Source organism: Carya illinoinensis, chromosome 16 (assembly GCF_018687715.1).
Source record: "Carya illinoinensis cultivar Pawnee chromosome 16, C.illinoinensisPawnee_v1, whole genome shotgun sequence".
Taxonomy (NCBI): Eukaryota; Viridiplantae; Streptophyta; class Magnoliopsida; order Fagales; family Juglandaceae; genus Carya; species Carya illinoinensis.
The window spans coordinates 15,130,272-15,154,774 of record NC_056767.1 but is presented as its reverse complement, the minus strand read 5'-3'; the positions used below and the strand labels follow the sequence as shown (position 1 = coordinate 15,154,774).

Genomic DNA, 24,503 nt, shown 5'->3' with positions numbered 1-24,503 from the left:
ACTGATCAATTGAATCGACTAGTCTGTCTACCTTGGTCTTGCTTTGTCATAAGCTTGTCATAAAAATGGACCCGTCCCATAATTGATCAGCCAGCTTGTCATAAAATGAAATTTGAAAAGGCAGTTATCACTTTTTATGGTTGAATGATTTTTAGCATTATAATACTGCCCTTATAAATTATGTAAACAACTAGAACCAGAGATTCTGAAGAGAACCCGAGCTACCAAAAGATTTGTTCACAGCTGGATAAACTAGAGACACAGTCGCAGGGTTTTCTGTCCTATTAACTTTCAGTAGGACAATGTTACACCCACCAAGGCTGTAGCACGAGAAAACTCACCAACAAGGCCTTTTGGCCTTTATTTATGCTTTTTTTTTTCATCTATTTTTTTATTTTCATAAATAGTTTAAAAAAAAAAATTTCACAACATCATTAAAATATACTTATTTAATCATTAAATAAAAAAATATATATAAATTAAATAAAATACTAATCGGTAAAAATGCTCGTGTTGCATCCTTGGTGTGGATGCAGCACTTTCCTTCACAGTTATACATGAGGACTTCGGACAAATAAATAATCTGGCACCATCATCAATTATGAGAAGAAAATTTGACCCAGAACTGAATTGTATTTTCAAATCTTAAAAGACGCCGATACCTCTATTCAAATCACTTGTTTTGAAAATGTTTCTGGTTCTTTTGGGGCCAATCTTGTTTTCCATGCAACCATATCTGAAACAATCTAGTACCGACATAAGGTATCACACATCTTTTCTTCCTGTTGAGTAATTGATCACTGCAGTTTTCCCTGGAAAGAGCTTCGGAAGTGTTGCAAATTGCTTGCTTTTCAAAGTGATTGATTCTGTCCTCCTTGGTAAACAAAGCAATGAAGAAGCCTTCTCCATCCTCAGCAGGGTCAGTTCGCAGCAAATGTTGTGCTGCATGACAATAAAAATCAGGCAGTAATGGGAGATATTGGCAGTGTTGATTCTCCAAGTTCTAAAAATTGTTTTCTGGAAAATTCAGAGGTCTCTGTACATCAAAACTCAAATAACTTTGGATTGGTATGAATTTGTAACAAATACAAGTTTTTCATTATCAAATTTCATGATTTCTATTGGTGTAAAACAAATTGTGCTTGAGACAGAGCAGCACTTACAGCCTTGAAAAACTGGGAGACCACGGAGTTGCCACTGGGGGAAGGGAGTTGCTAGTTGAAAGCCATAGGAGGCAGCAAGGGGCAGAACAGATTCGATGACATCTTCATTTTCAATTTGGTGAATGGAACATGTGCTGTACACCACTCTTTCAGCCGCTGGAACTATTATCAGATCATATAGTACCCTTAAAATAAATTCCAAGTGCTGTACAGTAAAACAACAAAATTTTTATGGAGTAATATCCTCCAGGAGACGGGGAGAGAGAAGAAGAAAAAGAAACCAATTGAATAGGCCAATATAGTCTGATGTTTTAAAATCCATGTTTCAATGGAAATTTGTCCCAGAGAGGATTCTCCCATTACTAAAAGTTCCACAAATCACAACAAAGATCAAGGTTTGGCATTAACGTTTGTGATTGAACAATTTGTCAAAATAACAATGGACTGTCCGATACTTTCACATGGGAATAAATATATGAACTAACTACCAAACTTTGGGGAAAATGATAGCATGGATGAATAGTCAGTAAACCATCCTAGCACAGAAACAAACTTACAAGATAATGCATGAGCGAGTGCTTTTTTCTGGAAAGCCGCAAGCTTGTTCAATCTTTCAGTGTCCTTAACATCAGCTGCAAAATCTATGAAAATTAAACACAGAAGGAGATATGATAAAAGGACAGAGTAGCTGTAACACCTCATTCCATTAAGGATAGGATGCAACATTGTTCGGGCTGTAGTGCAAATAACAGAAGTCTCGTATACCAAAAGCCTAAGCAGCCTTTATTGATAAACTTTAACATCGTACAATATTATTATAAATCAAACTTAATTATTAAACTTAGTCTACAATCTAAAAACGTCATACTATACATATTATATACACCCCTTATTGTTGTACAATCACAAACTGAAAACATTTTCAAGGTAAAGACTCCAATTCTATATTTAAAGGCTTGTGCACTTGTCCTCGACAGAATCTGGTTATATACTCACTAAAGAGGTACATCATACAATAAAAAGATAAAACCATTATAAACATCATTTATCCTTGTTAAGCATTGATAAAAAAAAACAATTTCCATTTAATAGCTTGGATGACCTACACACAATTACGCCATATGTGTTAGGGTTGGCGATATCAAGGATCCCGGCTCCGTTCCGTCATAATAGTGGAGTCGTTTTTTTCATAACATATGAAAAAAACCCAATAAACAGTGGTGCATTCAAGTGATTCAACACCATGGACTATACAAGACAGTTGCCTCCGCCTTCTACACTTCTGTACCATCGCCTAGTCATCCATTCATTAGGCAAAAACATTTAAAAACATGTGATTGACCACACATCATCCATAGCCCACACATCATCTTTCTTTCTCTCTTTTCTAACATTCTTTTCATTTTCATAAAATATTCCTAACATAGTATATGCACATCATAAAAATAGTATAAACATGTGACATAAAAAAATTTGAATAGACTATTGTTAAGATTAAAAAAATAAAGTTTATGCATAGCATTTGAATAATCTTTCATAACATTTTCTTTTGATCAGTGAAAAAAAATGCACCGTTCACATATCATATAAGGTATGTAAAAAGGGACTTTCGAAGAAAGGCTAATAGCATATGTTTAACTTAAAACCATTTTTGATAAAATTATTTCATTTAAAAGTTGAAAAACTAAAAGAAATGATCATATCTTCTTCTTTTTTTCTTTTTTTTGTTTTATACATTAGGGGAGTGGGGTTGAACCCATGATCTCGATTTTGGAGATATGGGTCTTGCGCCATCAGGCAATGTCTACTTGCCTAACTCCTTAACGTCAAGAACTCAGTCAGCTTCGCTTAATAACCCAGTAATCATATTTGTAAATAATGAATCTATTGAGGCATTTTCTACCATATAGCCTTCCTTAATACCTTAATACTACTCCCAGTACTAAGGACGGATTTGACTTGTTCTCTTTTAAATGCTCAAAAGTTGCTTGTTTATACTTTAAGACAACTACATCATTGAGTGATCATTCACTCTAACTTATTTCTCATGTATGATTTAGTGTAAGTCAGTGTTATGATACACTTTATTTGGAAATCTATCCTTAAATCATTTTTTTCAAGTAAAAAACTATGTTAGAAAGCACCAAAGGTGTAACCCTAGTAAACATGATGTATATACAAGAGATATCTATCTAGGAGAAAAACATACAAGAAAATCCTGAAATTTGAACCCATTGAAGTCTAAGTCCTTACTCGAACTTAGCCTTTGTACAATCATTAGGTCTTTATAATATGGTTTTTAAGTCATTAGTTTCAGCTTTGAAGTTCGCTGAAACATTGTTTATTGACAGCTTTTGAACTTAGTTTATTGGATTTTGAGGTCACTAGTTTGAGGCCTTTTTTGACTTTTCCTAGGTTTTTAGGGCAGTTGATAGTCCTTCTAACAAATCTCATCTTGGACTAAGATATAATCTTTGAGGCCGCAATTTTATTCCTATGGTATAGATGTACTTACTGAAAAGCAAGGAATGCATAAGTGAAGATTACTTGGATGTAATTCCTTTATGGCTTATGAATGTTGGGGTTTTGAACCATTGGAAGGCAACTCAACATAGGTCTAATCTGTGGTCACATATTAGACAACACTAACAGCCACCTACATTGGTTATTGCAGTGCTGTAGAAAATACTTTTTTTTTTTTTTTTTTATAACTGATGTTGAAAATAACAGCCAACTCCACATAGGTGTTCTAAGATGTAACATTGTTGCATTTGCAATGCGCAGACAGCTAGTGAACACTTTTTGCTTTCGACAAATCCCAGATTTGATGGGCGCTAAAATGGACCTAGTCTTAAAGATCCTTTGCAAGTTCCAAATGGGCCAATTACAAGGTTAAGAACCAAGAAGGTCAAGGAGGTAATGCAAGAATTGATGCAATCCACTTTGGATGAGTCTAGCAAGAGCCCAACATTCAAGATGGGCTTGAGGGACGAAAATCTAGTTTTGATTCATTTGATACAAGCTATAGAAGAGGGCAACAACATGACTTAAAGGCGTTGGGTACTTGAAAGCTTTCAACTTGTTTAATTCATTTAAAGGACTTATTTTATTAGTTTAAAATAATTTGGTTTATTATGAGGACTTAAGGGGGGCGCCTATTTAACGGCATGTTGAGAAATTTATTATTTTATTGAACTAGGATTTCAAGAAGTTACTATAGTCAAGTTAATGTAGACATGGCACTATTTACTCATGGGCATTTTTTGGAAGATGAGGATTTATTTTGGCTAGAGTTTTAATTAGGTTTTGGTTTAAATACTCTTTGAAGCCTCATTTTAAGAAGTTTATGAAATTTGATGAATTTGATTTATTGTGAGTTGAGTTGATCTCCTCTTATTCTTGAATTAACTTATCAAAGGTAAATCACAACTTTTGTGGCGCTCCTCCTTATAATCTAGATTCTTGAAACAGGTTTTTCAACGGATTTAGATTTTAATATAATCTAGGTTTTTGAAACGAGTTATTCATCAGGTCTAGATTTTCCATCCATTAGCTTAATTTTGGCTTTCTTGGGTGAGTTTCCAATGTTGTTGTTGGGTCTCAAAGCGAGTCGATTGGGGTTTATCGGGTGAGTTTCCCCAATCGACTCACTTTGAGACCCAACAACAACATTGGAAACTCATCCAAGAAAGTCAAAATCAAGCTAATGGATAGAAAATCTAGACCCGTTGAGGAACTCGTTTCAAGAACCTAAATTATATTAAAATCTAGACCCATTGAAGACAAAAACCCAGATTATAAGGAGGAACGCCACAAAGGATGTGATTTACCTTTGATAAGTTCAAAAGTTCATTCAAGAACAAAAGGAGATAAACTCAACTCACAATGAATAAAATTCATCAAATTTCATAAACTTCTTAAAATGAGATTTCAAAGAGTATTTAAACCAAAACCTAATTAGAACTCTAACCAAAATAAATCTCCATCTTCCAAAAAATGCCCCTTAGTGAATAGTGCCGCGTCTACAGTACTCGGCTACAGTAACTTCTTGAAACCCTAGTTCAACAAAATAATAACTTTTCCAATATGTCCTTAAATAGGCGCCCCTCTTAAGTCATTCTCATAATAAACCCAATAATTCTAAACTAATAAAATAAGTCCTTTAAATGAATTAAACAAGTTGAAAGCCTTCAAGTGCCCAAAGCCTTTAAGTCATGTTGTTTCCCTCTTCCATAGCTTGTATCAAATGAATCAAAACTGGATTTTCATCTCTCAAGCCCATCTTGAATGTTGGGCTATTGCTAGACTCGTCCCAAGTGGATTGCACCAATCCTTGCATTGGCTCCTTGATCTTCTTGGCTCTTGACCTTGTAATTAGTCTATCTGGAACTTGCAAATGATCTTTAAGACTGGATCCATCTTGGCGCCCATCAAGATTTGTTTCAAATGATTAATATGCATGCAACTCTTCAAAACGTTGCTTAAACATTAATGCATCATAAAATCAAGGAATTTTATCCAAGTCATGCTATTCAAAGGAGAAATCAGTCCAATCTGGTTGGTGGCAGATTTTTAAAAGGCTCTTAAACCATTCTTCATTCTTTTTCTTTTCTAAACATTAGCTCAACAATAATTGTCCAGGTACTAGGAGTGACCCTGCTGTAGAAACCTTCCAAGTGCTCACAATTCCTGAAGTTTAACGTTTAGGTGCACAGACTGATCAAATTTTATACCAAGATTGCATGAAATTCGACCAAAGGACAACTCCGCATTAGATATGATACCATGCACAAATAGAAAACCAAAATGATCATGCTGAATGCTGTATAAGTATCATGAAAGCAAACTGCCTCAAAACAGTATTTGAATCATGATTTATGCATATTAGATGTGTCATGATACAAGATGATGCATATATACACACAGACACACACATCCATGGAATTCAAGTCAAGTTTTTGTCACATGGTGCTGCCCCATTTGCAGTGTCATGAAGACCAGGGCAAAAAAAGTTCATTACTGAAAAACTGCATACCCGAGAATCACCAGTGAAGGATCAAACTTGCATGCTTTAGTTCTATAAGTTTGAACCCTAAGGACAGCACATCACGAGATCAAATACTCGAGGATAGAATCTGCCCTTGCAACCGAGAAAAAGCCATAGTTTATCCCTCATAAAAAGGTCATAGTAACTATTAAGGGACTGCTGCCAGTAACCCCAAACTTTCCTAAAACCAAAATTTCTTAACATAGCATGCATGATAATGATAAAAAAGCATTGACACACAGGCGAAATGATAAACCCTTAGCAGAGCATGTAGTATGCAAGAATTCATGCCATAAGCAGGTTACAGATAAGGGGGTGCTGACAACAAGCCCAGACAGCTCTGAGAACTATATTTCCTCCTCGGTTAAACACATCCCACACACGAGAGCGACCTCATATGACGTCACGGATATGTTGATGACACACCCATAACTGAAAGCATGATTTAGCTTTAGAAAATCATGACTAAAGCTAAGCTATGCATAATACACTTGATGTCAGCACTGGACAGCATTACATCCACCTCAATAAAGGGCTCCCAAAGCCTAATAACAACCAGATTCCTTGCTGGAATTGTAAATCTCCTAAATCTCAAAGGAAATTGTCCTACGGAACTGATTTACAACAAAGACTCCACATTAAGAACTTCCTACCAGCAGGTATTTCTCAGTTTGAAGAGATGAAAGTTAGACTGAAATTGACATGGTGTATAGGTAGGTGATTGTTGACAAGACTGATTCTTTGCATAAGGCTAGAGGTATTGTGATCATACCCTTCTTGTTAATTATGTAAACAAAAATGCTCTTTTTGCAAAGTTATACTACATGTACATGTTTCAACGATATAAGATGTATAGATTGTTTATTGCTAGCCCATGTTACACGTACCCTATTTTTATAAGCACAATGAATGCAATAAAATGGATTGTAAACTTTTGCTTGCAATGTTTATATATATAGTATCACCATATATTAAATCAATGAAAGATATGAAAGGAAAGGAATATTGAAAAAACAAGAAAAAAGAAAAGGAAAAGGAAAGGAAAGAAAGGATCAAATGAGGGACAGATATAAGGTAAATGAAGATTTATGGTACCAAAGGTAAAAGAGCGGATGGCAACATTAGGATAGGCAACCTAGGGATGCCTATCCCTAAGGAGGACTACCTTCTCCCCAATAGTCCCGGCAAGAGCTGAGCTCACAAGGATCACTCAGGGCTAATAGTGCATACTAGCCATCGACTGAAGGAAAAATGTATATGCATAAATGTAACTGAAAGTTGATGGAGAATCTCTTTATAGCTAAAAAAAGTATCTTATTATCTTGTTGACTATATGATATAGTTGCTCACTGAGTATTTGTTTTTACGTGTTAACTGCCCAAGATGATGATGACCAATGTGAGGATGGAGCTGCTGAACAGGACATAGCTCAGGGAGAAGAGGCATAGGCTACGTTATTTATAATTTATGTTTTATATTACAAATAAACGACTTTTTTTTTAATAGCACAAGACTGAACAATTTCTAATAAGTTCTACCTATGAGTCTATTTTAATATAGTTGGACTTCTTTATTTTATTTTTTGGGATTTGGCTCATATAAAGTTCTTTTAATGTTAGTAGCTTTCCTAACCCTCGAGCGGAGGATTGTTACATGGGTCTTCCATTAGGGCCTTCAAAGCAAAGGCAATTCGGGAGGAGATTATTGAGAACATAGATATGCGTCGTCTAGCCAGTTGGAAGAGGATATAATTTGTCTAAAGAGGTAGAATCACTTTGACCAAGAGCACTCTTTCTAACCATCCCACATATTTTATGTCTCTTTGACGGGCACCAATATGGACCTAGTCTTAAAGATCCATTGGAAGTTCCAGATGGGTCAATTACAAGATCAATAGCCAAAATGATCAAGGAGGAAATGCAAGGATTAGTGCAATCCACTTGGGATGAAGCTAGTAAGAGCGCAACACTCAAGATGGGCTTGAAGGAAGGAGAACCAATTTTGATCAATTTGATACAAGCTATAGAAGAAAGCAACATGATTTGAAGGCATTCAATTTGGTTAATTCATTTAAAGAGCTTATTTTATTAGTTTAGAATAATTGGGTTTATTATGAGAAGGACTTAAGGGCATGTTGGGAAAATTATTATTTTTGTTGAACTAAGATTTCAAGAAGTTACTATAGTGCAGCACTATTTACGGTACTGTAGTGCCGCACTGTTCACTTAAGGCTATTTTTGGGAAGGGGCCTTATTTTGACCTATGATTATTTTTGTTAGGGAGTATTTAAACATTTTTGGCTGCCCACTTCATGGTTAAACAATATTGAATTTCATTGTAAGTTGAGTTATCTCCTCTTATTCTTCTTGTTCTTCTTGAACTTATGAACTTATCAAAAGTAAATCACAAGCTTTGTGACGTTGCTCCTTTGTAATCTGGGTTATTGTGACGGGTTCTTCAACGGGTCTAGATTTTAATATAATCTAGGTTCTTTAAACGAGTTCTCAACGGGTCTAGATTCTCCATCCATTGACTTGATTTGGCTTTCTTGAGTGAGTTTTCAAATTGATTGTGGGTTCAAGGAATTCCAATTCCACAGGTTCACATCACTCTTTCTAACCAGCCCACATATTGTCTAAAGGAGGTAGAATACTTTCCTATTTTTGCTTGGATAACCACACTTAGGATGATTCTCATGATGGATAACTTAAAGAAGAGATGTTCTCGTGATTGAGTGGTGTTACACATGTAAGAGAAGTGGAGAGTCCATTGATCATCTCCTTCTTCACTGTGATATTGCAGGAGCACTGTGGAGTGGCTTCTTCAGGTGGATCATACCAAGAGGAATTGAGGAGCTCTTTTATTCTTGGAGAAGACCAGATGGCAGCTCACAAATTGCAGCAATATGAAAGATTGCCCCCATTTGCCTCATCTGATGTAATTAGAATTAGAGAAGTAATAGAAACTTCAGAGACCATGAGCAGACAATGGATGAGCACAAGAACTTCATTATCAACACTCTTTGCCTGGACTGTATCTACAGACTTTAATGCTCTAAACTTGCAAGAATTCTTTGCATCTTTTTCACATTCTAGATAGACACCCGTTGCCAATCAAAAAGGTGTCACTCTTGTACCTAAATTACACCTTTCGCACTTATCAATAAAGATCCATTACTAGTTTATATATATCTATATATACTAGGTAGGGCCTACGCTTGCACTTATTCCCTATTGAAAGTGCTACTGCATTTTTTATATGGTAATTATGAATTTTAAGATGCATAACAATTAGAACAAGTATGATAAATGTAAAGATAATTATAAATTTATGCAAAAATTTTTACAAATGATTATAGTTATACTTGAAAAAAAGAAGGGAACAGAAAATGTAAAATTATTGAACGCATAACAAATCAAATATTTAGAACTCATTATATTGAAATCATAATAGGACATGCATTGCTCCACTCGTTATAAGACCAATTAGACAGGTAGAAAATAATAAAGAAAATATTATTATTATTATTATTATTTTCTTATAAATGAAAAAAATGAAATAATAAACTACATGGATATAATTGTTATTGGAATGATAAAATGTAAAAAATAGACTATTAATTTGAAATTTAAAAAAGTATAATTTTTTTTTCAAATGAAAATAATATTAGTTTAAAAATAATAAACTGAAAAAAGAAAATGATATTGTTTTTAATTATTTAAGAAAACTAAATGGATATAACAGTGAATATGATAAATTAAAGACCAATTATAAAATGATGCATAAATTGGAACCTAAAAATAATAATTGCATTTTGTTAAATGAAAATATTATTAGTCCAATGACTATAATTTATTTTTATGAATTACTATGAAAAATAGTATGAAGATCATTGTTATTTTTTTCAAATAATATTATTATTTTTAAATCTATGTAGAAATATAAAAAAAAAAATTCCTAAGTTGTTAATTTGTTCCATAAAAGTTCAACAAACCAAAATCTTCAATTTAGATGATTTGTAAATTATTAATATTTCATTCTTATTATTATTATATTCTACTTGTATTTTTAATGATGACTTAGAGGACAAAAACGTAATTGTGCAAATGAAGAGAAAAACCCAAGAGTGAACGAAAACAAACGTTAATATTCATGAGGCTATAGCCTCTTTTATATATAGAATAGATATATAGACAGAAAACACCAAGAATGACCAGGTATGAATCTCAATGATTTTGGTGTCGAAAAAGATTGAGACAATATAACTTTCAAATGACATAGAAATCCATTAGAAGGTTATTAATATGTAAACTTGAATCTTGAAAAAAATAACCCTGAAAAACTTGCAAAAAACCCACTTAATTCATCAAAGACAAACTTGCAGCCATGGTTTAAGTGGGGGAAGGATAAGGGCTACTAGTTTTGTAAAATCTTCAAGATTCGATAAGGGGTTCAATTTTGTGAGAATTTTGAGTTTTGGGCTAAAAGGGGCCAGCAAAAAGGGTTAATTATGGCTGAATTGAGATAATGAGATTTATGTTATGTTTGGTTATGGAGAATTTTGAGAATCTTTGAGGGTTTTTTTAGATCTATTGTTTATTGGGTTTTGCAAAAGGAAAGAAAAAAATATGAATATTTTTTTTTGTTAAACATAAGTTTCATATTGGGGTTTGCGAAGTGGACAGGTAGAGTTGAAAAGATATTTGAATATAATTGTAGTTTTTGTTTTTTTATTTGTAAAAGTTATTTTGATTTTTGTGTTGAGACAATGATTGGATGAAAAGTTGAAAAGTTGAAATAGTGTATTTTTTCAGATTTGAACATTTTTGGTTTGATATTTTCCAATATATTGAAAACTTTAGCAAAACATTTCAGTTACCAAACAATGTTTGGCCTAGCATCCTTTTATAAGAAAAATAAAGGTTTTCTAGGGCAACATAAAGAGTGAAAAAAATTGGGTTCATTATAGGAGTTGGTTTTCTTAGGCCTGATTTGGTTTCACAAACCTTTCAAACCATCTCAACATCCAAACACCATGCAAACAAACATTTTTCAATTTCAAATTTTCAACTTTTTCATCTAATTATTACAACTTTTTCAAATTTCCAAACAAAACACTAAAAACAACTCAACCTTTTCAAATCCCAAAACAAAAAAAAATATTAAAAAATTATATTCTAACCCTCTTTTAACTTTATAATTTTTTTATTCAACTTTTTTCTCTCCTTTCCTAAAACCCCATAAAACATCTTAATTCAAACCATTTCACTACTATTCACAAATCATCTCACTACTATTCATAGATTTCCCATCTCATCTGTAACCAAACGAGGCCTTAGAGAAAACATTTGATATGTTCCTAAAATCTGACAGCAAGGTTTAAAAGAAAAGTTTTAAATTCTAGTGTCCATCCCTAAAAAAATAGGGCTGACAACAGAATATGAATCTACGATTATTATTATTTCTTAATTGAAGGATGCATTTTGGACATGTATCACCTATGTTAGACAAATTGATATAGCTCATACTCTCCCAAGACATAGAAGTAACAATTTTGGGGCCAAATCTAGATTTATTCAATAAAAAAGTGGGAGCTGCATTGGCAATTCAAAATCCTATGTGCTATTAATGGAGGGTGAAAAAAAACCAGACAGAATCCTGGCAAGTCGAATATCATAGACCAAGGCCCTAGAGCGATAGTTCCTTTTTCTCTTTCCAAAGAAGCAATCAAGGAGGGGCACTTACTGTTGTTGAAGTGTTTGAGTCCAAGGGAGAAGGCGTGGTCGGAAAGGGTGTTGAGGGTGATGGAGGCAAGAAAGTTAATGTGTAAAGTGGGATATGTTGGGAGGGAAAGAGCGGTTGATCTCCACTTGACGGTGGAGGGCATAATGAACAATGAAGTTGCCCAGAAAGATTTTGTTGAGGTTCATTGGGTTGGCCAGACCATAGCAGAAGTCCCCAATGGTGGCTCATGGAAACAACTCACACGGTACTCTGCAAATCTGGGGCCGACAAAGTGTTATAATGCCTGTACTCTCCGCCACATCCCTCCCTTTGTTTTAGGCCACCATGTCGTGAGGTAAGGATTGTGTAAGAAGAATGAAGTTAGAGGGTATTGAACTTATTTGATTCCATCAGATACAGGGATTTTGGTATTGAAGCAAAAAAAAAAAAAAAAAAGAAGCAATAAATCGTATATCTAAATCAGTTATGTAGGATTCAAACCCTAATACAGATGGAAAGAAATCATATTTGCTAAAATAAAATACAAATGGTTAGGCCATGTCAACAAACAACCCACACCGATTAATGATCATTTGATTTCGACTGAAAAAATAGGAAGTGTATTTAATATTATACCATATTAGAATAAATTTTCTAATTGCCATAACTTCTAGCACCTTACAGAAAACATATGAAGTCATAACTATGAGTCAGTAAAAGGTTAACACGTCACTTATTAAAAAAAATCCAGAGATATTAAAAAATTACCTGCAGCATAAGATGGGAGCAGATTGTCCAATCTCACAGAGACTGTCCCAGAGCCAGAGCATGAAGGATCTAAAAGAATGGCACGGATCTGCAATGTTAAATTTGCATTTAATATATCTCATGTTGAAATGAGGTGACAAATTCAAACAACTAACCGTGAATACTGGTGTTAAAACTGACAATTCAGATATCTAAATGCCATAACTGTGAGGATACAGTGCATTATGCTTTACCGTCGAGACCGATGGATCCTTTGGGTTGATGTTCAAGAAATCTCCATTCAGAACTTTTATATCTAGGATCCAGGTTAAGCTTAAATAGTGTTTTGTGACAAACTTTAACATAGACACGTTAAAAGAGATGAGAAACTATCCCACAATGCCTACTTCTATACATTTTTTTTTTTTTTTTTTTTTTTAATGTCGGGGAACCTCTCCAAGACAGGACCCTTCAGACCCACCCCAGAGGAGTAAACCCCGGTCCCGTGCACCGCACCCTCGGAAGTTTCCCTGCATGGAACTGGTTAAATCGTTAGCTTTTCAACAAGGGGTATAAATGATTGTTTGCATCCATGAGGTGTTGAACCTTGAACCTTGAGGGGAGTGATACCCCAAGACTAAGGCCTTCATCACTTGGGCCAACCCCTTGGGTTTGTTTAGGGGAGCGATACCCCAAGAAATTCTATACATAGTGAAAAGAGATTTTAAAATGAACAGCAATGATCATTAGGGTCTGTTTAGGGTTGCATTAGGGATTGTAAAAAGTGCTTAAATAGTCTCAAAAGCTCATTAGTGATAAAATTAGGTTGTTTGGTTGTTACATATTAAAGTACTTTTTAATCTTAAAAAAGCTAAAAAGTAAGTTTCAGGAAAGCATCATTTTGATGCTTTTTCTCAAACATGTTTTTCTAGATACTATGAAACATAGTTCCAGTTTTAAAGAAGACTATCAATGGGCAAAAATACTCATACAACTTTCAGATAATTACATTTTTAACCTTTGATCTTATTAGTGGGAAAAATGCTATGCATATTGAGCGTAATTGTATTACTATTTCACATGTATCATTGAAGGGTTTTTTTTTTTTTCATTATACATACTGAAAATCCTATTAAACTATTTTCGTTGATATTTGGTTATAAAATTTGATTTCTATCAAGGACATGGTCATAATCTTTAAAAAAATCCAATGACCTTTTTGTCTTCTCTACCTCAAAAGCACTTTCTTATATTGTTTCTAAATAAATGTAACATCTTTCAAATTGCTTTAGACATATTGTTACCCCTAGGTAAGAGTTTACGTGTAAGGGACGTATTCCTGTTGAAAGTGCTACTGCATTTTTGATATGGTAAATGTAATTTTAAGATGCATATCAATTAGAAAAACAAGTATGGTAAATGTATAGAAGGCATAAATCTATTCACCAAATTTTACAAATGATTATAATTGATTATACTTGAAAAATATGAAGTAAACAGAAAATGTAAAATTATTGAACACATAACAAATAAAATGTTTAGAATTCATTATATTGAAATCATAATAGGGCATGCATTGCTCCACTCGTTATGAGACCAATTAGACATGTAGATAATAATAACAATAATAATAATATTAATATTAATAATATTGTTCTCATAAATAAACATAAAATAATATTATTTTTAACTGTTTCAGAAAACTACTGGATACAATTATTATCAGAATGATAAAATGCAAAAATAGACTATTCATTTGAAATTAAAAAACGTCTAATGTTTTTTTCAAATAAAAAATAATATTAGTTTAAAAAGTGTCTTTCAGTATGATTCATTATTATGAGAAATAATATGAAGACAATTATTATTTTTTTGAAACGATATCCTATAGTAATAAAATATTATTCTTTAAATCTGAAGACAATATTTTCATTTTTTAACTTAAATATAATATTATTATGCTTTTCAAATTTGGAATTGCAATATCGATCTTAGAAAATAAAAGCATCTTCTTACCAGAATAATTTTTTAAAGGATAGAAAGTTTTATTAATTATTTTAATAATAATTTAAAAATGCATTAAAAATATTAATATGAAATGTGTTACCACAAAAAATAAAATAGTGAATATGATAAATTAAAGACCAATTTTAGACTGAGGCATAAATTGGAATATAAAAATAATAATTACATTTTGTAAAATGAAACTATTATTAGTCCAATGACTATGATTTATTTTTATGAATTACTATGAAAAATAATATGAAGATAATTGTTATTTTTTCAAATAATATTATATACGAAAAATAATACTATTATTTTTAAATCTAAGAAGAAATATAAAAAAATCCTAAGTTGTTAATTTGTTCCACAAAAATTCAATAAACCAAAATCTTCAATTGAGATTATTTGTAAGTTCATTAATATTATTATTATATTCTAATTAATATTAGAATCATAGAAAATTTTAATGATGAATTAGAGGACAAAAATGTAATTGTGCAAATGAGGGCAAAAACGTAATTGTGCAATGTGAACTCAAAAGAAATTAGGACAAAAATGTAATTGTGCAAATGAGAGCAAAATGGTAATTGCTAAATGTGAACTCAAAGATTAGAGGACACAAATGTAACTGCAAATGAGGGGAAAAAACGTAATTGTCCAATGTGAACTCAAAGAAAATAGGACAAAAATGTAATTGTGCAAATGAGGGCAAAATAGTAATTGCTCAGTGTGAAATCAAAGAAAATCCACTATTCATGAGGCTATAGCCTCTTGTTTATTGTAGAAAAAAAATAGTAAATAGCTTTTTAATAGTAGAGCTTATTAATTTAACTCTACAACTAAAACCCCTAAAGTTAAAAGCTGTATTACCCACTGCAATCCCAAACATGCACTTGGTAGCACAGCAACAAGTAGGTAGCTGTAATATTCAACAATTGTGAAACAGTAAAGACGTACTAAATAACTAGACCGAAATAAAATGAAATGGAACTTGAAAGATAAAAAGTTATAGAAAGGATACTAGAGGCACCGGAAAGTTTAATAGTCTCTTTTAGACGTTTAACCCTCTCCTTATTCAGCTCACATGCTATAATCCTCCCCTTTCCTCGCATAAGAGCAGCAAGGTGGGCAGTTTTGTTTCCTGGGGCTGCACATGCATCGAGAACCTTCAAAGAAGAAATAAATTGAGCAATAACCAAACAATTACAAAAATAATAAATCCAGAATAAATCTGATAGATCTCAACCCCATGGCTAAGGCAAAAGCAAAAGATGTATAGCAGTGCAGATACAGAGCAAATGGTCAAACTTCATCACAGTTCACGCTGTTATTTACTGCAGTTTTTCACAAGCATCTTCCCACTTATAATGCAATTTCTCATATATCAAATTAAAACCACAAGAGGGAAACAAACAACTCAAGTCCAAATGCATTATGAGTTTAGATTAAGTGATAAAATAATCCTGGAGTTTTACATGTTTATCTTTTTGCTCTTTGGGTCCAACAAATTTTCCAAAAAGAGCATAAATAAGAAATCAATCAAATCACACAAAAATCAAAAGTAAAAGCCCAAATATATTTAAAAGGAACCAAAAAAATATGAATAAAAAACTAAAATATCTAAAACATAAAACAAAAAAAGAACACTAGAAAAGCCAAAAAAAAAGGAAAAAAAAAAGGTAACAAAGTTTAAAAACCAAAAGAAAAAAATAGGAAGAGGAGGGTAATCAATTCACAAGGTTTTTTAAAGCCATCGTTGAGAATCGAGATACACATGAAATAATCATCATTAGGACTATCAAAATTGCCAACCATCAATTAACAGATCGAATTAACCAACCAAAGTGAGCCTAATCCTTTGGGATGCAGTAAAACCTCTAAGAAATTAGAAAATTCCTTTTTGCAAGCCGGTGTGGATGCATCTTCCACACTATTGGTATGTCATGACTTGATTTGGTAGAAAAATTTTAAAGCATGAATCTTGCAAATTAAATCTTGCCATGCCAATGGTGCTGATATATATCCTCCACAGCGGCTTGCATATAGGACTCAAATATCAGAGCCTAATCCCTCCCCTTCCCTTCTTTGAGTTTTAGAATTTAGGTAGAACAATTATTTGGTTTGCTTCCTTTTTTGACTGCTTGCTCCCCCCCCAAAACCCAAAAAATAAAAAAAAAAAACCTGCGGCAAGGCAAAAATAGAGGAATTCCTCGGCGATCTCCAGCTTCTTCCTTTGGATTCTCTACCCAAAGGGAAAGGGTATGGGACATAGGGACTAAAGCCAAGGCCTTTTTTCCTTTCTATCGTGCCATCAAGCATTTCCAATAAGGCCCATGGAGCAATTCTTAGATAGCAAGCACTAACTCCCAATGTGACTTGATCAAAGAGAATGAAGCGCACAAAGTCAGACCTTCATTCTCTTTGCACTATTACGGATATGAAAATAATGAGTGAAATTGGATTCAATTGTCAACTAGTATCGGAAATAGGATCGGCTACATATTCAAGCCTTCATCTCGGCCCATCCCCTATAGTCCTTTTTGAACTGTGTTGGACATCTACCCTCCACACCACTAGTGAATTGGAGGGCCACACCCTCCTTGTGGCACCCTCAGTAGTTCTCCAACGAGGAGCCGCAGTGCCCGGGATGTGAGCCGATTGGCTGTATCCCTTTTCATACGAATAAGAGTTGTGCACCAATGCATCAAGCACACGTGGATAATGAAAATCACAACATAAATGGCACAGAGGATTTCGGAGACAAATCTAGTAGTACCAAAGAAGTATAACATTACTCCTTGACAGTAATAATATCCAAATGTCACTATTGCTTCATCCCAAATATAATTACACTCCATCATAAGATCATTGCTTACATCTAAATATAGTGACCCACAAAGTACTCGTTGCCCAACTACAATGAACATCTTAAATTACAAACTATAAAACTAAACGAAGACAGGCCTCTATGGTTACTCTTCATGTTGGTCTGGTCTTTCTCCCCCAGGGTAATTCTCCTAGGCTACATCTACATCAAGGTCTACGGCTCTGAAGAACAAAACCACTGGTGGGACCACAACAGTGAGATTTTGATAAAACCGCAATAAGTTAAAACCCATGACAGTACTAAAAATGGAAGACAACGTTAATGAATATGCATGCACCATTTCATGTAAATAAGATTAAGAACACACATATTGTAAGTATGGAGAGAAATCACCATCTAAGCCCAAACACAAGTATTCCCATGCATGGCAAGGAATCACCCTCTAAGCAAAACATATTCATTCATAAATATCAAGCGTGGAGAATCATTCCACCCATTCGAGATGGGGAATCTCTCTACCCGGCCAATACATGAACATATTCACCAAAACCAACGGGGAATCACTCCACCTGTTCGACACGATAAATCTCTCTACCTGGTCAACACGTGGAACACCTCCACCAAAACATCACAAGGACACTCCACCTAATCAACGCGAGGACTATCACTACTCACGATATCATGTAAAGCCAATATGGAAATGCCCCACCTCGATCATCACAAGAAATCCCTCTACCAGTATGAAACTTGAGGCAACGTGCAGCTCAATAATGGTATGGGGAATCCTCAACCCGATTCATGAGTACAGTGCACATTGAAATTACATCACTTTAAATCACATCGTCTTTAAATCATTTCATCGAAGTAATCAATAAATATAGTGAGAAAAATATGCACTTTTATGAGAGGAGACAAGAAGTGGGACATGCAAATCCTAAACATACCCATAAGCATTTATCCTACTTTTCTAGTATGATCATAGGAGTGAACCTACCTGGATAGTATTCCGAACACTAATGGTCGCACTGGAGTGACGATCCTTAGATTGACGAAGATTCCAAGCTCTCAACGTCCTTGAAGCCTTTGACTAGAAAGAAGAAAAGGGTTGAAGTCCTTTACGATCTCTAAAGTGGGATGTTGACTATTGTCCATTGCTTTTTATATGACAAGACTGCCAGTTACAATCCTAACAGAACTTGGCGTTTCCTCTAACTGTCTTGCTTGAATGAGAGACCTTCGATTCAACTGTCCAATTGTCTTTTGAAATTGAAGAATGATAGAAACTGAGTGACTAATGGGACAAGACGCACTTGTCTCAACAGCCTGCCTTGGAACTAAACCCACCATCCTTCCCCTTATGAGAGTCTCCAACATGGCGTTAGGCCACATACTTATGAGGTCAAGCGATATGGCCTATAGGTCCTTCCCAGGCGTGCTCCTATTGTGCAGCCTAATGGAGCATGGGCCTTGGGTATGACACATGTCCCTCCGTGTTTTCTCTAAGTGCTCCCAGCTTTGCATCGAACTTGTCCTCACCCATTGCTCACGCTTCATACAATTAGCACATGCTTTGCTCGCTTGGTGTTGAGCAAACCCTTCTTAGTCGCACTGTGTTGTCCCGCATCTGCCAGGCTTTCTACAACGTGCTACTCACCTTATACCTTGGCCGGATGTTGCTTGTGTGGCTGCCTCCTCGTCACTAGCATTTTGCCCACATGAGGGGATTCCTTCCCTCGTTTTGGCATAGTCCCCACACTACTCACCTAAATTCTACCTTGGTTGACATGAGTGGAATGTCCCCCTCCCTCAACCAAGGTGCGATCAATATGGGCAACCCAAGCCATGTCTAAGTTGGCCTAGGTGGGAGAGGATGCCCACCTCTCCCTCAACCTAGGAGTCCTCAACCTAGGAGTTGTTTGGCTCAACAACCTAAACCGCCTAGTGAGTGATTGATCATAGCATTTCAAAATACATCTTGATGGCATTATTAGCTCCCTAGCAACCTTCGATGACCAATATTTCCCTTAGACTAAGAATATGATAATGAAGAATAGTGTCTAGCCGATAGTTGGATGTCAAATATTGTAATACCCCATATGATAAGGATAAGAGTAGGTGGTGAATGGGATCCCACATTGCTTAGGAAGGAAAAATTCTTGCTCTTTATAAGGTTCCAATAGGGCTCCAATTGTATCATTGACTAGTCCTTTTAGATTATAGGCCATGTGGTTTGGGCCTTCCATTGGGGCATTACAAATGATATCAAAGCCTATCCCAACCAAAAATGTGGGACTTGAGCCGTGCCACCTACAACAGACTGGCCCGATGAGGACTTCGGAAATTTAAGGGGGGGAGATTGTGATATATAATAAGGATAAGGATAGGTGGTGAATGGAATCCCACATTGTTTGGGAAGGAAAAGTTCTTGCTCTTTATAAAGTTCTAATAGGGCTCTAATTGCCTCATTGACTAGTCTTTTTGGAGTATAAGCCATGTGGTTTGGGTCATGTGTTACATTTATATTTGCGAGTTTTGTTGCCATGTTTAATAGATCTTTTGTAAGAGAAGGCAGATTTTTTTTTTTCATTAGTAAATAAGAATTTTATTGAAAATAGACAAAGCCAAGTACACAGGACATATACAAGAGCCACACCTAGGCATGGCTGTCTAAAGATACAAGAACGTCATGTATGTTCTTGCCATTAAAGTCTATTACAATCGACCAATGGAATAAAGTGTGAAGAAAAAAAATTCTAAGCTCATCCATTGTCCATTCACGATCCTCAAAACTCCGACCGTTCTTCTACATCCATATGCACCACCATAGGCAAGTCGATATCAGAGCTGCAATTTGAGAGTTACCCTAGATGCCTTGCCAGTTGGCCAACAAGTCAACAACCCTTCTTGGCATTACCCAAAAATGTCCCACTCTCACAAAGATATCATACCATAAGCTCATGGCTACATCACAATGCAATAATATGTGATCCACAAACTCGCCACTTTTCTTACACATATAACACCAATCCAATATAATGAGCCGGCCATTCCTTAAATTATCTAAGGTGAGAATCTTCCCTAACGAAGCCGTCCATACAAAAAAAGAAGCTTTTGGGGGTGCCTTAGTCTTCCATATGTTCTTTCATGGGAATGTTCTTGTATGTGTCATAAGAGACTTATAGTACAACTTTACAGTAAAGTTCCCCTTCTAGGATGGTGACCACATCATCTTATCCGCTCCTCCAGTCACTCTACAATTGTATACAAGTTTGAAAAAATCTTTAAATGTGTCAATTTCCCAATCTTCGGCAGCTCTAAGGAAAATAATATTCCATAGGGGAGAGCTACAAGAGATATCCATAAGCTCTGCAATTGTAGCTGCCTTTCTTTGTGCAATGTTGTATAGTATTGGGTAGGCTTCTTTGAGGATTTGATCTCCACACCAAGTCATTCCAGAATTTAATTCCAGAGCCATCCCCAACTACAAACTGTGTTGATCGATGGAGATTGGTCCAGCCTCTTCTTATGTGTTTCCAAGGCCCCACCCCATGTGGTCCACTCACCTTATTCGAGCACCATCCTCCCCACAATCCACCGTATTTTAAATCTATGATCACCCTCAACAAGGCTTCCCTCTCCTCATGATATCTCCATAACCATTTACCCAATAAAACCTAGTTGAAAACCAACAAATTCCGAATTCCCAACCCACCTTTGCCTATAGGGGTACAAACCATAGCCCAATTCCCAATTCTTTTTTTGGATTTATGTTTTTGAATTTTCTATTTATGGGATTTTATTTTTCATCTCTCTAGATATTTTGAGTTTTTTCAAATATATATTGTCTTGTTTCTTATTGTTTTTATCTATCTGGTTTGTATTTATGCCTTCTAAAAAAATAAATTTTTGTATGATTTTGGGCTTTTCATACTATGAGATTTTTTTTCTATTTTATTTTTATTTTTATAATATATGGCATGCCATGTTTCCGTCATTATCCATGTGGAATGCCCCATCAGAATTTTCATTAGATAAGTTAACAAAAATATGACAGTAAGTACCTAAATGACAAAATTATCATACCCAAGGAAAAAAAAAAAAAAAAAAAAACAGGTAAAATTCAAGGACTATTTTAGTACTTAACCTACACATAATTCAAAATTCTCCAACAAGAAAGTCTCCACTTAGAATTTTTTTTTGAAGAAACAGCAAAAAAATATCAAACACTCGATCACCCGTCAGGGTGCAACCTAGATGAAACCAAGACACTTTTTTATATAAGTAGTTGAAACCAAGATAGTAAAACAAGGAGCATGAAAAAGATAAGTTAAGTCAGTCACATCCCTCCAGTAAGGAAAAAGAAAACAACTCAGCACCAATATAAACAAGGCAGTCATTACTCACCTCCCATCCTGGTTTAGGATCAAGAGCTGTGGCCACCATGGAACTTGCCTTCCCCTGTGTGCAGAAAGAAGATTACAATATCTGTCAAATTGGAGAAACAATTTCAAACTACTACCACTGCAAAGTCATCTTAATTTGTTCAAGGTCAAAGAAATATTATGATTATTTTTATTATGTGAGACCTTACCAAGTCAGGGCTTTACTTATAAAAAAAACAACAAAGGAAGGGTTTTTGGACCCAACCCTAAGGAGTATGACCTGTATACAGAAACCCACCAACCAGAAGGGTGTGCCAAGTAATTCAGGAGAAACTCTTGATGCAGAATCAAACCTAGGATGTCTGAGTCATAAATATTATGCTTATTTTACATGAAATATGAAGCCGGGTCATATTACGGTGCTTTTAATGCTATTGAAAAGAAATATGCCAGACTTGGAATAAACTCTTACTTGTAAAAAGACACTTCCGTTTATGACCAGAGGATGATTATGCAAATCAGTAGCTGGTGGGAGTATCAACAAGTCAGGAACCACATCATCCTTTTGAACCTATTCAATGCACAAAATAGGCATCATCAAAAGAAGAGGAAAAAAAAAAAAAAACACTGTAATTTAAAAATATGATGCAAGATACACTCGCACTCAATTTTCACATGAGAATACGATGCATTGTGCCTTTTCCTCATAGTCTGCTTCCTCTTTGAATGTCATCAATTTGGGGAGAATTTCAGTACACTTGAGTTGATTCGCATATACTCTCTAATTTTTAATTCACTCTCTCCTCACTTATGAACCCAACAGTGGAAAAGATCAAAATTTCAATATTTTTTTCTTTAGTGATGTACCAAACACTGCATGACATGAAAAAGAAAAAACCTAAAAAATTGAGAACAAAATTAATGTTTGGGACCTACTCTAAATATTATCACTTCAACAACAAGATGAGAACAAGCAGCAACAAGCAAATTATACATGGTTAGTTTCAGATATTTTCGCAGCTGATGGTATCCCATGTTTTCTTCACATCACTGTAAGTATCAGTAGTGCGGAAGATATTCTAAATCATGCTCCAACAAAGTTTTAAAAGATAGAGAAAAGTACCATGTTTTGCCGCCCTAATTCGAGTAAGGCAGAATCAACATCAATTTTCAGAGTATTTACGCGAACATAACGAGGTTTTGAAACTTCTGCAGAATAAATTAGCAAATTGGGATCAGACATTGTTTTTAACAAGTAGGGATAATTAACTGATGTTCAGGGCCTAATATTCTAGTTGCCTAACTGATTCAGTTGCATAATATTTTAGCATGAAGAATGGGATTAGATCAGCAAGGAAACACATCTTTGGATTTCTCTCCCATCTTCAGAAGGGAGAAAAACACAAATGGTGAAGCCAAATAATTTTTGTATCCATTACTTCAAGCTAAAAATGGCAAGGACAAAAAAAAAAACTGTATAAGCTATACACACAAATCCACAAATACAAACCGGGAATTTGATTAAGATTCACCAAGTCTTCAACGGTTTTCACTTTTTCCTTCACTAACAGCCGTGCTAGAGCTAACTGTAGAGCATCTTTCCATTGCATCAGAAACTTCTCAGCATCCCCGACTGGTGAAACTGCCTGGTGTCAAGCATCCATCTCAAGAATTACGTCAAATATTCAAATCAGAGAGTAAAGGCAAAAATGTTTATTTTTATAAGTAAAGCACAAGTGTTAGATGACATTATGTACTCCTCGGTAAGAATCCGTCATCCTTAATAACCATAACCATTCCAACCCCCTGCACAATCGATGCATTACACTTCATTGACTGGATCTTTTAAAAAAAAAAATCCAGCATTAAATGCCAAAATGTGTCTAGTTGCGAGTTCTCTAAAAGGCCAAGAAGTTTATTTGGTCTGAAAAATAGAAAGAGGATGATAAGAGGAATTCACCTGGCCAAAAAGAATGTCATATGTGATAATAAAAATCAATTCCGCTTGCCTCTGCAGCAATACCATAGATTTCGTGTCACTTAATTGTCAAAGTGGCTAACAAAACAACATAGAGAAGAGAGTGTGCTCGTTTATACCTTCCACTTGCCTTTTAGAATGCTAGAAGCCTCCAAGACATTCTTTATAATAGCAAGGTCTGAAAACAAAACGTGCAAATTTACCACTGAAACAATATTTATAGCTAAATAGATGTAGTCGAGAGAGGGTTTGGCTTGGTTTTTGGTTCGAACTTACGCTTGAGCGTTTGACAGACCAGAGCAAACGTGCCCTTCTTGTTCCTGATAGCTGGCCGGAAAACTAGTGATTTGATGGAGCCGACGGCTCGGCGACGGGCATCGCCTTCCAGAACGCTCCGTAACACCTTTGCTGCCTCTCTCCTTGAGAAGTAAGCCGACCGCTCCGCGTTGCTCAAACGCTTGATTTCCAGTTTATCCGCCGGTCCCAAAGTCGATGTTGCTCTTGTTGGTTTCATCTTCTTAGCACGCGCCATGGCTTTTAACCCGACGAGTCGACGACACAGAGAGAGGCTCTATGCTCCGCATATATGCATCTAAAATCTCTCAATATTTGCGGCCCGCCCAAATTAAAA

At 35.0% G+C, this 24,503-nt stretch overlaps 1 protein-coding gene across 8 annotated transcripts; it reads right to left on the bottom strand.

Annotated features, from left to right (window-relative positions):
* Nucleotides 1-448: 448 nt before the first annotated feature.
* Nucleotides 449-24,503, bottom strand: LOC122298651 (25S rRNA (cytosine-C(5))-methyltransferase NSUN5). 8 transcript variants are annotated; one of them, XM_043108497.1, is made up of 14 exons: nucleotides 24,149-24,235; nucleotides 23,992-24,050; nucleotides 23,855-23,905; nucleotides 23,643-23,700; nucleotides 23,405-23,540; nucleotides 23,018-23,103; nucleotides 22,367-22,465; nucleotides 21,917-21,970; nucleotides 15,707-15,851; nucleotides 12,936-12,997; nucleotides 12,703-12,790; nucleotides 1,721-1,804; nucleotides 1,164-1,325; nucleotides 449-942 (listed from the first exon to the last, which is right to left on the bottom strand). In XM_043108497.1, exons 3-14 carry the CDS (start codon nucleotides 23,872-23,874, stop codon nucleotides 674-676), a joined length of 1,263 nt encoding a protein of 420 aa, XP_042964431.1. In that variant the 5' UTR covers nucleotides 23,875-23,905; nucleotides 23,992-24,050; nucleotides 24,149-24,235; the 3' UTR covers nucleotides 449-673. The 8 variants fall into 8 exon arrangements, with proteins under 8 accessions (XP_042964431.1, XP_042964432.1, XP_042964428.1 ...); XM_043108498.1 differs by having other exon boundaries at nucleotides 23,652-23,700; XM_043108494.1 differs by lacking the exon at nucleotides 23,643-23,700 and having other exon boundaries at nucleotides 1,164-1,319; nucleotides 24,149-24,501.